This window comes from Babylonia areolata, chromosome 4, assembly GCF_041734735.1.
Source record: "Babylonia areolata isolate BAREFJ2019XMU chromosome 4, ASM4173473v1, whole genome shotgun sequence".
In the NCBI taxonomy this organism is placed as follows: Eukaryota; Metazoa; Mollusca; class Gastropoda; order Neogastropoda; family Buccinidae; genus Babylonia; species Babylonia areolata.
The window spans coordinates 14,626,750-14,642,879 of record NC_134879.1 but is presented as its reverse complement, the minus strand read 5'-3'; the positions used below and the strand labels follow the sequence as shown (position 1 = coordinate 14,642,879).

At 45.4% G+C, this 16,130-nt stretch overlaps 1 protein-coding gene across 1 annotated transcript in view; it reads left to right on the top strand.

Moving 5' to 3' along the window:
- Positions 1-16,130, top strand: part of LOC143280887 (cholesterol transporter ABCA5-like) — a 57,615-nt gene that overhangs the window by 28,238 nt on the left and 13,247 nt on the right. Inside the window, exons 6-14 of the mRNA XM_076585639.1 lie at positions 701-895; positions 2,758-2,896; positions 6,814-6,973; positions 7,760-7,821; positions 8,437-8,570; positions 10,133-10,285; positions 11,971-12,090; positions 13,544-13,682; positions 15,943-16,033. Of these exons, the coding sequence (XP_076441754.1) occupies positions 701-895; positions 2,758-2,896; positions 6,814-6,973; positions 7,760-7,821; positions 8,437-8,570; positions 10,133-10,285; positions 11,971-12,090; positions 13,544-13,682; positions 15,943-16,033 (1,193 nt within the window). The remainder of the gene's footprint in view (positions 1-700; positions 896-2,757; positions 2,897-6,813; positions 6,974-7,759; positions 7,822-8,436; positions 8,571-10,132; positions 10,286-11,970; positions 12,091-13,543; positions 13,683-15,942; positions 16,034-16,130) is intronic.

Below are 16,130 nucleotides of genomic sequence, written 5' to 3'. Positions count from 1 at the left end.
CCCCCAGCCCCCCAACCCACCACCACTACCCGACCCCCAAGGGAAAGGAAAATCCACCCACGGTTGCTGGTATCATCCTGCAGACAGACAGACAGACAGACAGAATTCTTCTCTTCTTCTTCTTCTTCGTTCGCGGGCTGCAACTCCTACGTTCACTCGTGTGTAAACGAGTGGGCTTTTACATGCATGATCGTTTTTACCCCGCCATGTAGGCGGCCATACTCCGTTTTCGGGGGAGTGCATGCTGGGCATGTTCTTGTTCCCATAACCCACCGAATAGCTGACATAGATTACAGGATCTTTAACGTGCGTATTTGATCTTCTGCTTGCGTATACACACGAAGTGGGTTCAGGCACAAGCAGGTCTCCATATATATATATATATATATATATATATATATATATATATGTGTGTGTGTGTGTGTGTGTGTGTGTGTGTGTGTGTGACCTGGGAGATCGGAAAAATCTCCACCCTTTACTTACCGGGAGCCGTTACCGAGATTCGAACCCGGGAGCCTGAGATTGAAAGTCCAACGCTTTAACCACTCGGCTATTGCGCCCGTCAGAGACAGACAGACAGACAGACAGACAGACTGACTGTGTTGAAAAAAAAACCACACAAAAAAACAACCCCCCCAAAAAAACAAACAAACTTGGCGGAGGTGAATAACAGTGGCACACTACACACCGCGTGTTTCAGCTTGCAGGGTGCGCGTGCAGCGTGCTGTCGATACTGCTGGGGATGCTGCACATGTGCGTGAGCCTCACGCGCCCTTCCAAGTGGTCCTCCTCCACGAACTCTGGGGACCCCATGACCCAGTCCTCCGTTCCTTTCGGGGGCCAGCTGGTATTCTCCTTCCTCTCGCCCACAGCTTTCGCTCTGGGGATAGACAGGGTGAGCAGGTTCTCGTCATTTTTTTTAAATATTATTTTCCTTGCATAGAAGGTTATATTTTCTTTTCAACATTGTCTCCATTACAATTTCACACGAAATTCCACACCACTAAAGCAAAATTGCAATTCACACCACCTTTAGCAATAGAGGTAGTACATATATACATATGGTTCTCGTAATTTTGGTGGTGGGTTAGGTTTGGTTCGGTTATTTTGGAGTGGGTGTGGGTTTGTAGGATGGAATTGTAACGGGATGATTTTGTGCGTGTGGGGTGTGTTTGTGTGTTTTTAATATGCACGCGTCATTGCGGGTTTAAAAAAAAAAACTTTATATATATACATTTATTTATTGTAAACGCCCAGGGCTTTTGTTTCATTAAATTGGGCGTACCATTATGTCCTTTTATTATCATCATTATTATCATTTTGACGGTTTGTTTATTTATGATTTGATTTTTTTTTTATTGTTTATTTTGATGGTTTAGATATTGTTTCGTTGGCTCGGTTTCTTGGTTGTTTGTATGTCGACTGGTTGATTTTAGATAAGAAGGATACATTAGAAGGTAGGTAGGATTTAAAGACGTTTTAATTGCGTACTGTGCACAACTGATTCACAATTTTACACCAAACGCAAATGGATAATCAGAAAAAAAACAAGACGTCTTTCAAAAGAAAAAAAGAAAAAAAAGAAAAGAAAAAAAAGGAAAAGTTGAAGTACGTTAAAAACCCTCCCAGCTTAATTAACGATATCCTATAACGCATGATACGAATGCAGGTAATGTCGTTGACAAATCGGTTGATAGATCATATGATAACTTTTAATGGCTTAATGGATTAATTGTTAAGAAAGAGATAATATGCTTGCTATATATTAGTAATGCCGCACTCTGTTCTCTCAGGTACATTGATTAGGTTAAAGTTCGCTCTTTCCTCTCAACTATTGCAGTCAACAGACTCGTTGTTTCTTTCATAACATCAAGATTAGACTACTGTAACTCTTTCCTATCTGGTCTCCCTGATAATAAACTAAATAAACTTCAGCGCTTTCAGAATCCAGCAGCCCGACTCATGCTCCGTATGCCCAGGCTTGAGAGTGCAACATCACTGCTTAGAACACTTCCACTGGCTTCCTGTGAAGGCTAGAATTCAAAACAAAATCGTTTGTCTCTTGTTTCCAGTGTCTTTATCATAACTTCTTCTTTTTTCGTTCATGGGCTACAACTCCCACGTTCACTCGTATGTACACGAGTGGACTTCTAACGTGGTTGAACGTTTTTACCCCGCCATGTAGGCAGTCATACTCCGTTTTCGGGGGTTATCTTAACAACATGCCACCATATCCGACAGATCGTCTACATCTTTACCATCCTTATAGGACACTACACTCTTTTGACTCCTTTCTGCTGATAGTTCCTCGGTCCTCCCTCGAAACCTTTGGTTAAAAAGTCTTTTTTCTGTCTTTGGCCCCAGTATCTGGAACTCACTGCCTTTGTCGCTTTGAAAAAAAAACACACACAAAAAAACAGTGCTTAAAAAGAAAATCTGAAGACGCCCCTTTTAAAACTTTACCTCTCGTGATGTGTGCGTGTGCATGCTTATTTATGGTTTTTTTTTCTGGGTGTGCTGAGGTGTCGTGCGGAGGGAGATGGGGGAGTGTGATTGTTTTTTTAAGTATCGTGATTTGTGATGGTGTGCATTGTTTAGGCATTATGATGTATGTGACTGTTTTTTTGTTTGTTTTTTGTTGTTGTTTTTTCCCCAGTTTTTAAACTGATATTCAAACAGGCAGACAATCAAACACCCTCTAATTAAAAACAACAGATTAATGCCAACAACTCATGTGTTCTCTAATCTCTATTGCAGCTGGTGTTTGACAACGAAGAAAACGTGAGGGCCGACATACTGTCCGGTCAGTTCCCCTTGCTGGCTGTGGTGCTGATGCTGATCCTGGACTGCGGCCTGTACGGACTGTTGGCCGTCTACCTGGACACTGTAGTTTCTGGTAGGTTTTGTATTTGTATTTGTATTTGTATTTCTTTTTATCACCACAAATTTCTCTGTGTGAAATTCGGGCTGCTCTCCCCAGGGAGAGCGCGTCGCTACACTACAGCGCCACCCATTTTTTTGGTATTTTTTCCTGCGCGCAGTTTTATTTGTCTTTCCTACCGATGTGGATTTTTTCTACAGAATTTTGCCAGGAACAACCCTTTTGTTGCCGTGGGTTCTTTTACGTGCGCTAAGTGCATGCTGCACACGGGACCTCGGTTTATCGTCTCATCCGAATGACTAGCGTCCAGACCACCACTCAAGGTCTGGTGGAGGGGGAGAAAATATCGGCGGCTGAGCCGTGATTCGAACCAGCGCGGTCAGATTCTCTCGCTTCCTGGGCGGACGCGTTACCTTGTCTCTCTGTGTTGTATTACCCTGTTGGCCTCTCTGTCTCTCTCTGTCTGTCTGTCTGTCTGTGTCTCTGTCTCTCTCTGTCTGTCTATGTGTGTCTCTGTCTCTGTCTGTCTGTCTCTGTCTCTCTGTCTGTTTGTCTGTCTCTCTGTGTGTCTCTGTCTCTCCGTCTCTGTCTCTCTCTCTCACTCACTCCCTCTCTTTCTCTCTCTCTCTCTGTGTGGAGGAAGGTGGCAGAATGGTTAAGACGCTCAGCTGCCAGTACGTAGAGTGTGTGAGGGTGTGGGTTCGAATCCCACTCTCGCCCTTTCTCCCAAGTTTGGTTGGAAAATCAAACTGAGCGTTTAGTCTTTCGGATGAGACGATAAACTGGAGTCCCGTGTGCAGCACGCACTTGGCGCACTGAAAAAGAACCCATGGCAACGACAGTGTTGTCCTCGGGCAAAATTATGTAAAAAGGAAATCCACTCTGATAGGTACACAAATATTTAACCATGCACTCTAGGCCTGACAAGCGCGTTGGGTTATGCTGCTGCCAGGTATCTGCCTAGCAGATGTGGTGTAGCGTATATGGAATTATCCGAACGCATTGACGCCTCCTTGAGAAACTGAAACACTGTGTGTGTGTGTGTGTGTGTGTGTTGACTTGTGCGACGTTTGAGACTTCTTCCAAAGGGCCTTTTCGTCGTTCTGCCGAATAAACTGCATAGGTGACCACATGCGTGGCAGGCGGAAGCAGCCAAACGAATTGTGTGGTGTCTGTTGACATGCCTACTCTTGGCACGCTGGTGAGCAGAGGATGGGCAGTCGACCCTGCTCTTGAAGGCGTTGACAGAGGGCACAGTCACTACACTGTCTGGCGGTCTGTCTCTGTTTCTCTCTCTCTTCCTGTCGGTGTATCCATTGTCGGCATTCTTTGTCCCTCTGTCGGTTTCTGCCCGTCTGTCTGTCTGGGCTTTTCTGTCTTTGTCTACATGTCTTCCTTGGGCTTAGATAGGGAAGAGTTGGACAACACAGTCGAGTGTCGTTCACTTCATGTACACGTCTTTGAGAGCGTTGCTCGACTTTTCCCTTCAACGTTGTGGCTGCCTTCGTGCCTTTCGGGTCTGGCTGACGCCGGGACATGTTTTTAAAGCAAGCGGAGAGTAGAGTATTTTCGCAGTGTAATAACCAATATAAATCTCATTGCGATGCTATGGTGTTATTCTCCATGAATGATAATTTTTCTTTTGGTCTCAAAATCAGTAGCTTTATATACCCTGTTGCCACGATGACTTAAGTTTAGATTTCTCCTCCATTCGAATGAATGAATGATACGGACACTTATACAGCGCCTATCCTCGGTCGGAGGTCATTTTCACAGTAGGCTGTCTACTGACGGCTGCCACTGGGCGCTCATCATTCGTTTCCTGTATCATTCAATCAGATTTCAGGCACGCACACATACATACTCAGTATACTCCAAAGTATCCGGCGGATACATGGGGATTGTCCTAACAAAGAGGTATAAATGACGGTATCCACTTCAGAGGGACAGGTATACCCATTGTGGACCCTGCGACTATACAACTGTCACCAGTAGTAGGCCTACAACTATCGGTAGGGTCCTGTGTATGTCGCATCAAACACCACAAAACATTACGGACACGACTCTGCAGCAATGCAAGATTTCATCTGGTGGTGTAGCTTCTTTGCGACCTGACGATGACAGCTCCTTATGGATCGCTGCTGATGGGACTTTTTTCTTTTTACATTCGTGTGCTACAACTTTCACATTCACTTGTATCAGCGAGTGGGTTTATACATGTATGATTGTTTTTGCCCCGCTATAATTATAGGCGTCAGTGGTTTCTTCATTGCAATGGAAAACCATTTACAGCTTCAGTAGTCTTTTGTGAAGGACTATAACTTTCAGACTAGAAGGCAAGATTACACTGGCTCTTAGTGCTGCAGCCTTGGGGACGAGCTGGCCTTTGGGAATCATCCCGACGCCGACTGTCCTAAAACCCTCTTGGCCAAGATAGTGGGGATGCAACTTGGGCAAGACACTCTCCACTGAAACAAATTCTAGCCCAGACAGTCTGGACAGCAGTTACCTCCTCTGCTGTTCTGATGGTCTTAGCCGGGCACGACTGTCTGTCATACATAAATTATAGACAGCCATACTCCGATTTCACGGGTGTGCGTGCTAGGTATGTCCGTTTCTCTACATCTTATCTCTTCTTCTTCTTCTTCTGCGTTCGTGGGCTGCAACTCCCACGTTCACTCGCATGTACACGAGTGGGCTTTTACGTGTATGACCGTTTTTACCCCGCCATGTAGGCAGCCATACTCCGCTTTCGGGGGTGTGCATGCTGGATATGTTCTTGTTTCCATAACCCACCGAACGCTGACATGGATTACAGGATCGTTAACGTGCGTAGTTGATCTTCTGCATGCATTTACACACGAAGGGGGTTCAGGCACTAGCAGGTCTGCACATATGTTGACCTGGGAGATCGTTAAAATCCCCACCCTTTACCCACCAGGCACCGTCACCGTGATTCGAACCCGGGACCCTCAGATTGAAAGTCCAACGCTTTAACCACTCGGCTATTGCGCCCGTCCTCCACACCTTATCGAAACGGACGTGGATTATGGGATCTTTGACGTGCGTATTTGATCTTTTCCATGTATATACACTCGAAGGGGGAGGGTGGGGGGTGGGGGGGGGGGGGGTTCAGTCACATGCAGGTTTTCACTGACGATGGCCTTTGATATGGGTAAAAAATCGCCACCCGTATCTCACCAGGCGCCGATACCCGGAACCGAACGCAGACCCCCCTCAGGCCGCTGGGACTGAAACCGAGCTAGTCTTGGTGTGAAAGTAACAACTGAGTCTTTGGTTGTACCGTGAAACATTGTACAGAAGACACTGAGCATTTCAATGTCAGTGTCGCAACCGCTTCTTTTATTTCTTCTTTTTGGTGCCATTCAAATTATCTTTTTATTTTTCATTTATTTTTTTCTTTGTTTGCTTTTTTATGTTGGACACGTGAGTGATGGCCTAGAGGTAACGCGTCTGCCTAGGAAGCGAGAGAATCTGAGCGCACAGGTTCGAATCACGGCTCAGCCACCTATATTTTCTCCCCCTCCACTAGACCTTGAGTGGTTGTCTGGACGCTAGTCATTCGGATGAGACGATAAACCGAGGTCCCGTGTGCAGCATGCACTTAGCGCACGTAAAAGAACCCACGGCAACAAAAGGGTTGTTCCTGGCAAAATTCTGAATGAAAATCCACTTCGATAGAGAAAACAAATAAAACTGCACGCAGGAAAAAAAAATGGGTGGCGCTATAGTGTAGCGACGCGCTCTCCCTGGGGAGAGCAGCCCTTATTTCACACAGAGAAATATCTGTTGTGATAAAATGAAATACAAATACAAAATACAAAAAGGATATATCTGTACCAAAGTATAGACCATAAAGTTTGTGTATTCGTGTAGTCGCCGTCAGCTGCTATCTTATTTATCGGTTTCAGACCACGATCGCCTCACGCAAACGGCCTGTTTTTTCCTGAAACCGTCGTTCTGGCGACCCCGGCGTGACGACGAAGTGAGAGACGCCCCGCCCCATGACACGCCGGAGGGGCCTCATCTTGAACCGTTGCCCGAGTCTCTGGATGACAGGCGGGTTATCAGGTAGGACCATGGAGATTCCCCGTCTTTATGTGTGTGAGTGTGTGTGTGTGTGTGTGTGTGTGTGTGTGTGTGGGTGGGTGTTTGTGTGTGTGTGTGGGTGGGTGGGTGTGTGGGTGGGTGGTGTTTGTGTGTGTGTGAGTGAGCGTGTGTGTGTGAGTGAGCGTGTTTGTGTGTGTGTGTGTGTGTGTGTGTGTGTGTGGTGGGTGGGTGGTGTTTGTGTGTGTGTGAGTGAGCGTGTTTTTTTGTGTGTGTGTGTGTGTGTGTGTGTGTGTGGTGGGTGGGTGGTGTTTGTGTGTGTGTGAGTGAGCGTGTGTGTGTGTGTGTGTGTGTGTGTGTGTGTGTGTGTGTGTGTGTGTGTGTGTGTGTGTGTGTGTGTGTGTGTGTGAGCGAGCATGTGTGTGTGTGTGTGTGAGCGAGCGTGTCTGTGCGTGTGTGTGTATGGGGGGGTTGTGTGTGTGTGTGTGTGTGTGTGTGTGTACGTGTGTGTGGGGGGTGGAGGGGAGTGGTGGTGGTGGTGTGCGTGTGTGGTTGAATGATGCATTTACCATGTATGCACTGCCAGTGAGTATGTCAGTTTGCTTCTCTCTTGTCTGTATGTATATATATATCTCTCTCTTTCTCCCTCCCTTCCTCTCCCTCTCTCACGTATGTCAATGCAAGATCAGAATAAAGCGCACAAAAACGCATCACCCCGCCCATTCATACGCAGACTCAGTCACATACAATACTCTGTTTCCTTTTTTACAGGAATTATACCTTTTTTTAATTTCTTGCTTATTTCTTCAGGATACGTGACCTGAGTAAGTCATTCAGCTCAGGGGGAAAAGAACGCATGCACGGACTGGATGGTAAGTAGCGAGGATTAATTCACTATCTTAATCAAAAGTCACTCAGATCATTACTGCAGTCGTCACCTAATTTCCTTCCGTAATCGAAAAGCAGATAGTGTGTGTGTACAAAGATTTGTACGCTGTGCTCTAGTGGCATAAAGACGTTTGAAAACAAGAGAACGCTGGCCATTAACCCTTTCACCGCCAAGCTCGCAACTATGCACAGGCTAGGTAGAGGACCCATGTCACTGAAAGGTGACCAGAACATTGGTCTGTTATCCATGAACCTACTGCTCTTAATGTTCGGTGGCAGGATAGGCCATATTTTCTTAACAGTGCACGGGGAATCACCAGCTATTCTTAGACACGGTCTTTTCTGTGTTTATAGCACAAGGCAATTTTTACTCTAAATTGACTGGCGGTGAAAGGGTTAAGAAGAAGCGCGAGCGAAGGAAGCATGGGCTCAACTCCTGGAGACGCTTTCCCTTGCAACACCTGTGGGAAGTGCTGCGCATCCAGAATAGGCCTCTTCTCCCATATGAGGACACACACCGACAAATAAGCCTGCCTGCCTACTCATCCGTCGGGGACTCCATCATCACAAAGATTTGACATTTTATGTTTTCTGTACAGGTCTGGACCTCGACATTGTGGAAGGACAGGTCACGTGCATCCTTGGCCATTCAGGGTCAGGGAAGACAACTCTGATGAAGATTTTAGCGGGTGTGACGGCACCTTCCAGGGGAGCTGCATTTATTGGGAATTTGGTAAGCACGGTTTGATGGCTGTCTGTGAGAATTTTTATTTAAAAAAAAATAGACCAGAATATCTGTGTGCGTGTCTTGTAGGCCTCTCTCTCATGTACTACACATATGAGTATTAATGTATATAATTATGTGACGTGCATGCTTACTCTGTGTGTGTGTGTGTGTGTGTGTGTGTGTGTGTGTGTAAAGAATTTGCTTTTGTGCATGCATTTTTTCTTATCCCCACCACCACCTTTTTTTTTCTTTTTTTTTGGGTGGGGGGGGGGGGGGGTCAGTTTTACCCAGAGGGCCGGATTTAAAAAAAGCAGCCATGCTTATTCCCTTATCCTCATGAAATGTCGTTCGTTCGTTCGTTCTCTCTCTGTCTCTCTCTCTCTCTGTCTCTGTTTTGGGGGAGAAAAGGGGTAAGGGGGTATTGGTGTCAATATTATAATATTTATAACGCTGTACTGTGACTTCAAATTTAGAAAATGAGACTAAAGCCCGTGAACAATCTCTCAGAAGACATTACAACACAATGTAAAAAAGAAAGAAAGAAAGAAAGAAAGAAGCAAATAGTTTGTGAGCATTTCAGTTTCAGTAGCTCAAGGAGGCGTCACTGCGTTCGGACAAAACCATATACGCTACACCACATCTGCCAAGCAGATGCCTGACCAGCAGCGTAACCCAACGCGCTTAGTCAGGCCTTGAGAAAAAAAAACAACAACAAAAAAAACCCAAAAAAACCCCCAACAACAACAAAAAACCAAAAACAAAACAAAACAAAAAAAACAAAAAAAAAAACAAAAAACAAAAAAACAAAAAAAACAAACCAAAACCATTTACAAGACATGACTACAACATTATATCTTGTGAAATATCGTAAACACAAAGAAAATAACCTGTCACACGACAACACTTGCTACATACCATCCAGTGCCTCAGTCATTCTTTTGGGTTCAAACATGCTTGTTTGACGGTGGTGAATTGTTTCACCCAGTCTAAATAATTACACGTTAACCTTTTGTCGCTGTGCCCCCACACCCCCATAATACCCCTCGCCCCGATCCCCCGACCCTTGACACAGACAGAATGGCCTAGTCATGAAGAAGTTCTAGTTCCAGTTCGAGAACCATCCAGTGCGTACACGCGTTCTATTTCTCCCCTATTTCTGTATAATAGTAATGATTTAATTCCTAAAGCACCTTTCCGTGTAAAACATGCCCATTTGCGCTGTACAATACAGAAACTGATGTTTAGAAACATGCATTAAATCACTGAAGTGGGGGGGAAAAAAAACAACTTTCGTGCACAACCCTTTACAGTCAGCTAACCAAACACTCAAGAATAAATTCATGCACAGACACAGACACACACAGAGACACAGACACACAGAGACACAGACACACACACACACACACACACACACACACACACACACACACACACACACACACACACACACACACCACGCACATCTGTGTGTAGACAATGAACCATTATGGAGTCCTGACAAACTGCATGTATGTTTTTTTTTTTTCTATATCATTTTATTTGATCACATTCTTATATTCTATCCACAGAACGTGTCCTGCATCAGAGATCAGAAGGAACTGACCTCCGTGGTCACCTTCTGTCCTCAGTGTGACTTCGTCCTGGGAGACCTGACAGTGGAGGAGCACATGCACATCAGTGGCCGGCTGAGGGGCGTGCCCTCGGACAGTCTGCAGCACGAGGTTGGTGCTCACGTGGAATGGGCGGGTCCTCCACGTGTTTGTATTTCTCTTTTTTTTGTCACAACAGATTTCTCTGTGTGAAATTCGGGCTGCTGTCCCCTAGGGAGGGCGCGTCGCTGCACTGAGAGCGCAAATCCATTTTTTTTTGGTATTTTTTCCTGCGTGCAGTTTTATTTGTTTTACCTATCGAAGTGGGTTTTTCTTCAGAATTTTGCCAGGGACAACCCTTTTGTTGCCGTGGGTTCTTTTACGTGCGCTAAATGCATGCTCCACACGGGACCTCGGTTTATCGTCTCGTCCGAATGACTAGCGTCCAGACCACCACTCAAGGTCTTGTGGAAGGGGAGAAAATATCGGCGACTGAGCCGTGATTCGAACCAGCGCGCTTAGATTCTCTCGCTTCCTAGGCGGACGCGTTACCTCTTGGCCATCTCTCCACAGTTTCATTTATTACCTCAAACAGCTGTCAGTCGTCGAGGATCCTCGTCCAGCGCTGGTTTCCGTTCATTAAGAATACCCACATCTGTTAACTCTCTCCATACGAACGGCGAAAGAGACGACGTTAACAGCGTTTCACCCCAATTACCATCATCAAAATATTGCAAGTGGAAGGCTCTTATACTGAAGAGGTGAATGTTGACAAAGAATACCACAATTCTGACGACGGAAGCTAAAGGTTGGGTCATTCAGACACCCACTGGACATCCGAGGGGTCTGTGTAGAGGAGAAGAGAGGACTGGCTGTACTGAGTGAGTTAAAACTGATTTCGTTTGACAGAAGAAAAAATATTTATAAATGTGGGCGGGGTGGGGGTGGGGGTGATTAGCTCAGTGGGCGGAGCGCCGTGCTTGCATTTAAACATTTGAGCTCGAATCACAGCCACCTTACATAGAATATGGCGTGCTTTTTGCCATTGATGTATGATAGAACAGCTTGTGCATAACATCATCGTCATTTCAAGGTTGGCATGCGTCATGGCAACAGAAATAAGTTCAACCAAGAACACAAACTTACGCACAGACAGCGGTAACAAAGGAAATGCGCTCAATGATAAATGTATATACAAGAACATAGCATAAATCACATGCAGTGTGGCGTAGCGGTGTGAAATTTCCCACAGGCATTGACACGTCCTTGCGGAAACTGATGCCCATTCAAATTCAGTGATGTCTGTCTTTGTGATCAGTTTGCTCGGCTGCCCCATCTTTATTATGACATTATCAAAAGACTAATCAACCAACCGGTCACCATACCATGTGGAGTGATTGCCTAGAGGTAACGCGTCCGCCTAGGAAGCGAGAGAATCTGAGCGAGCTGGTTCGAATCACGGCTCAGCCGCCGATATTTTCTACCCCTCCACTAGACCAAGGTGGCGGTCTGGACGCTAGTCGTTCGGATGAGACGATAAACCGTGCGCAGCATGCACTTAGCGTACGTAAAAGAACCCACGGCAAGAAAAGGGTTGTTCCTGGCAAAATTCTGTAGAAAAACCCACTTCGATAGGAAAAACAAATAAAACTGCGCGCAGGAAAAAAATACAAAAAAAAGGGTGGCGCTGTAGTTTAGCGACGCGCTCTCCCTGGGGAGAGCAGCCCTAATTTCACACAGAAAAATCTGTTATGATAAAATGAAAATATAAATAAATAAATATAAATACGTTGCTCCATAATGCTGTGTCTGAACAGATCGGTTCCATACTGGATACGTTCCACCTGGACAAGGACAGAGGAACGATGGTGTGGAAGTTGACTGGATGTCAAAGGCGTCGCCTTTCTTTGGCCATGGCTTTCCTTGTTGACACCAAGGTAAACACCCTAGCTGACTAAGGTTTTGGATCATCTTCTTCATGTAGGTACATAGCGTTTTATTCTTTTTACACTGCGTGTCAGGGTTTCTGGTCGACAACAAGGTAAACGCCCTAGCTGACGAGGTTTAGGATCATCTTCATCATGTAGGTACATAGCGTTTTATTCTTTTTACACTGCGTGTCAGGGTTTCTGGTCGACAACAAGGTAAACGCCCTAGCTGACGAGGTTTAGGATCATCTTCATCATGTAGGTACATAGCGTTTTATTCTTTTTACACTGCGTGTCAGGGTTTCTGGTCGACAACAAGGTAAACGCCCTAGCTGACGAGGTTTAGGATCATCTTCATCATGTAGGTACATAGCAATTTTATTCTTTTCATTCTGTGTTTCAGGGTTTCAGCTCTGTATCGTTCCCTCCAGATTCTGCTCAGTCCTGAGACACTCCGTCCCCCCCCCTCCACCCCTTCCCCCCGCACACCTCCCTTGTGTGTGTGTGTGTGTGTGTGTGTGTGTGTGTATAAAGGATTCAGTACTGTTTGTTCTCTTAGGATCCCCATGGCTTGAATTTCAATACCTTGTCTTTTTTTCTTCAGCTAAGATTCAAACTTCTTCGCTCCCCAGAGTCATAATTCAGCTATTTTCGCGTCCTTTAGCCCGATAAACTGTTTGTTAACATCTGATGAGATAGCTCATTGGTCATCGACTTTGAAGACTTTATTTAGAATCTGTATTATGTACAGGAGGCCCCGTGGCAGAAACGGCGAGGCGTTGGACTTCTGATACAGTGTCCACCAATGATCAGGGTTCGAGATCCCGTTTCGGCATGATGTTGTGTCCTTGGGAAAGTCACTTTACTCCGATTTTCCTCACTCCATCTAGGTATGAAAGGCTACGCGGAGTGATGGCCCAGAGATAACGCGTCCGCCTAGGAAGCGAGGGAATCTGAGCGCGCTGGTTCGAATCACGGCTCAGCCGCCGATATTTTCTCCCCCTCTGCTAGACCTTGAGTGGTGATCTGGATGCTAGTCATTCGGATGAGACGATAAACCGAGGTCCTGTGTGCAGCATGCACGTAGCGCACGTAAAAGAACCCACGGCAACAAAAGGGTTGTTCCTGGCAAAATTCTGTAGAAAAATCTACTTCGAAACAAATAAAACTGCACGCAGGAAAAAATACAAAAAAAGGGGAGGCGCTGTAGTGTAGCGACGCGCTCTCCCTGGGGAGAGCAATTCGAATTTCACACAGAGAAATCTGTTGTGATAAAAAGAAATACGAATACAAATACAAATACCTGACTTCAGCTGGAAAGTTTTAAAACTGTGGAAGGAGAGGATTAAGCACCACCTTGCTGTGCCGAGACTCAGACACAGTGGACTTGAATCCACTGCCCCGATGGCTGTAAGAAGAACTGTAAAAGACTCTGGGACCGTAAAACCTTAGTTGTGCACAGGTCATTTTGCTGGACGAGCCAACGCTGGGTCTGGAGGCGGACGAACGTCGTCACCTACTGAGACTGCTGCACAGCAAGAAAGAGGGGCGTGTCATCGTGTTCACCTCCAGACACATGGACGAGGCTGACTATTACAGCGGTGAGTGTGGCGAGCAGGTCGTCACTGGTGAATTTCAGTAACACAGTGATGAAATTATATAGATAAGACATTGTGTTCTGTCTCCTTCGCAATTATACCGCATACCGAGAAGTATGCTAGTCTAGCCAGCAGCCTGAGAGAATCTGGCTTCCAAGCCAAAGTCCTCGCCATAGAGATTGGTGCAAGAGGGTTTGTGGGCGCATCTGCCTACAGCCTCATGAAACAGCTGTCGATTTCTGGCAGTGAGAGGACATGGGTTCTCAAGGCAATGGCAGAAGCAGCAGAAAAGAGTTCCAGCTGGATCTGGTCGAGGAGGAACTAGGCGTACGATGGCTCAGTGGTTAAAACGTCTGCCAGAAAAGGTGACTCAGTGGCGACCACGCCGGAGGCGCGGGTTCGAAAAAAAGAAGAAAAGGCGGCATTACGAGGGCATCCAGGAGTCATGACCTGGGTGCGGCCCGGCCCCCTTAGAGTGTAAGGAGTTAAGGGCCGAAACGCTTGACTGAAGGGGGCTTCTTCTCTGAAGACCTTGTACTGTCCAGCTCTCCCTAGAGTTTCTTATTACTATAAAACATAATTTCCTTAGTTGGAAATGGCAGCAGTAATGTATTTAATGTTGTGACTGATTAAGGGAAGACTACTATTACTGCATGGATATTTCGATATTCGTGATATTTGAACGTTTGAACATATACTGTCTGTGGCTTACTGGAATATTCTGCATGGGGTAAGTCGTCGTGTAAGGATTTTGGCGGATGAGCGGTAGATGAACAGGATGCTTAGTGAATAATGATCGTTTGACTCGGCTGAAGAATATTGAGAAGATACACAAGTAGATCCCAAAATCTCTTGGGGAAGGAGTGGTGGCATAGATTAAAGATTATGTGATGAAAACTGAACCATTAATTTTCTTCTTCGTTCGTGGGCTGCGACTCCAACGTTTACTCTTATACACGAGTGGGCTTTTACGTGTATGACTGTTTTTACCCCCGCCATGTAGGCAATCATACTCAGATTTCGGTGGAGGGGGTGCATACCTGTTGTGTTCTTGTTTCCATAGCCTACCTTACGCTGACATGGACCACAGGATCTTTAACATGCGTATTTGATCTTCTTCATGTGGGTACCCACAAAGGTGGTTCAGGCACTGAGGGTCTGCATATCTGTTGACATAGAAGATCGGAAAAAATCTCCACCCTTTTCCCACTCGGTGCCGTGATCGGGATACGAACCCGGAACCCTGAGATTGAAAGTCCAACGCTTTGACCACTCAGCTATTGCGGCCGTCAACGGAACCATTGATATATGTTATGAATCCTCCTGTGAGGAGGGTAGGAGTGTGTTAAAAGTCATGATCAGAACTTCGAAAAAAATTCATATCGAATTGTACTCTGGAGTGATGGCTTAGAGGTAACGCGTCCGCCTAGGAAGCGAGAGAATCTGAGCTCGCTGATTCGAATCACGGTTCAGCCGCCGATATCTTCTCCCCCTCCACTAGACCTTGAGTGGTGGTCTGGACGCTAGTCATTCGGATGAGACGATAAAACGAGGTCCCGTGTGCAACATGTACTTTGTGCACGTAAAAGAACCCACGGCAACAAAGGGGTTGTTCCTGGCAAAATTCTGTGGAAAAATCCACTTCGATAGGAAAAACAGATAAAACTGCACGTAGGAAAAAATACAAAAAATGGGAGACGCTGTAGTGTAGCGACACGCTCTCCCTGGGGAAAGCAGTCCGAGTTTCGCACAGAGAAATCTGTTGTGATAAAAAAAAACACAAAAAAACAAATACAAATACAAATACTCATATCGTTTATCACATTGAAACAGTTCAGTTTCAGTTTCAGTAGCTCAAGGAGGCGTCACTGCGTTCGGACAAATCCATATACGCTACACCACATCTGCCAAGCAGATGCCTGACCAGCAGCGTAACCCAACGCGCTTAGTCAGGCCTTGAGGAAAAAAAGAAAGAAAAAAAAAAGGTGAATAAATGATAGATAAACTTACACAAATAAATAAATAAATAATAAATAATAACTAACTAACTAAATAATAAATAATAACTATAATTAGATGTGGTACAGGCAAGTATCTTAGCATTGAAGAAATGTGATTTAACATTTTCCTTATTAATTTTCAGCTATTTTACCATCAAAGACTGAAAGTAGAAGTCTATATATACCTGTTGCTACAACAATTCCAAGGTATCTAAAACATTGAAACATGTCCCCACAGTACCTTGTGCTATTTTGGTCTCCAGACAGAAAAATAGTGATCAGCCAAGGTCATCTTCGTTGTGTCGGATCTTCAGATTTCCTGAAGCAATACTTCAACGTTGGCTACCGCTTGAAGTAAGTGGGTATGTTTTTTCTGCTAATGAAAAGGCGTAATATTATAGGAGTTTGTTATGTATGTGTCTACATTCTCAACCTTTTGATTCATTACGGA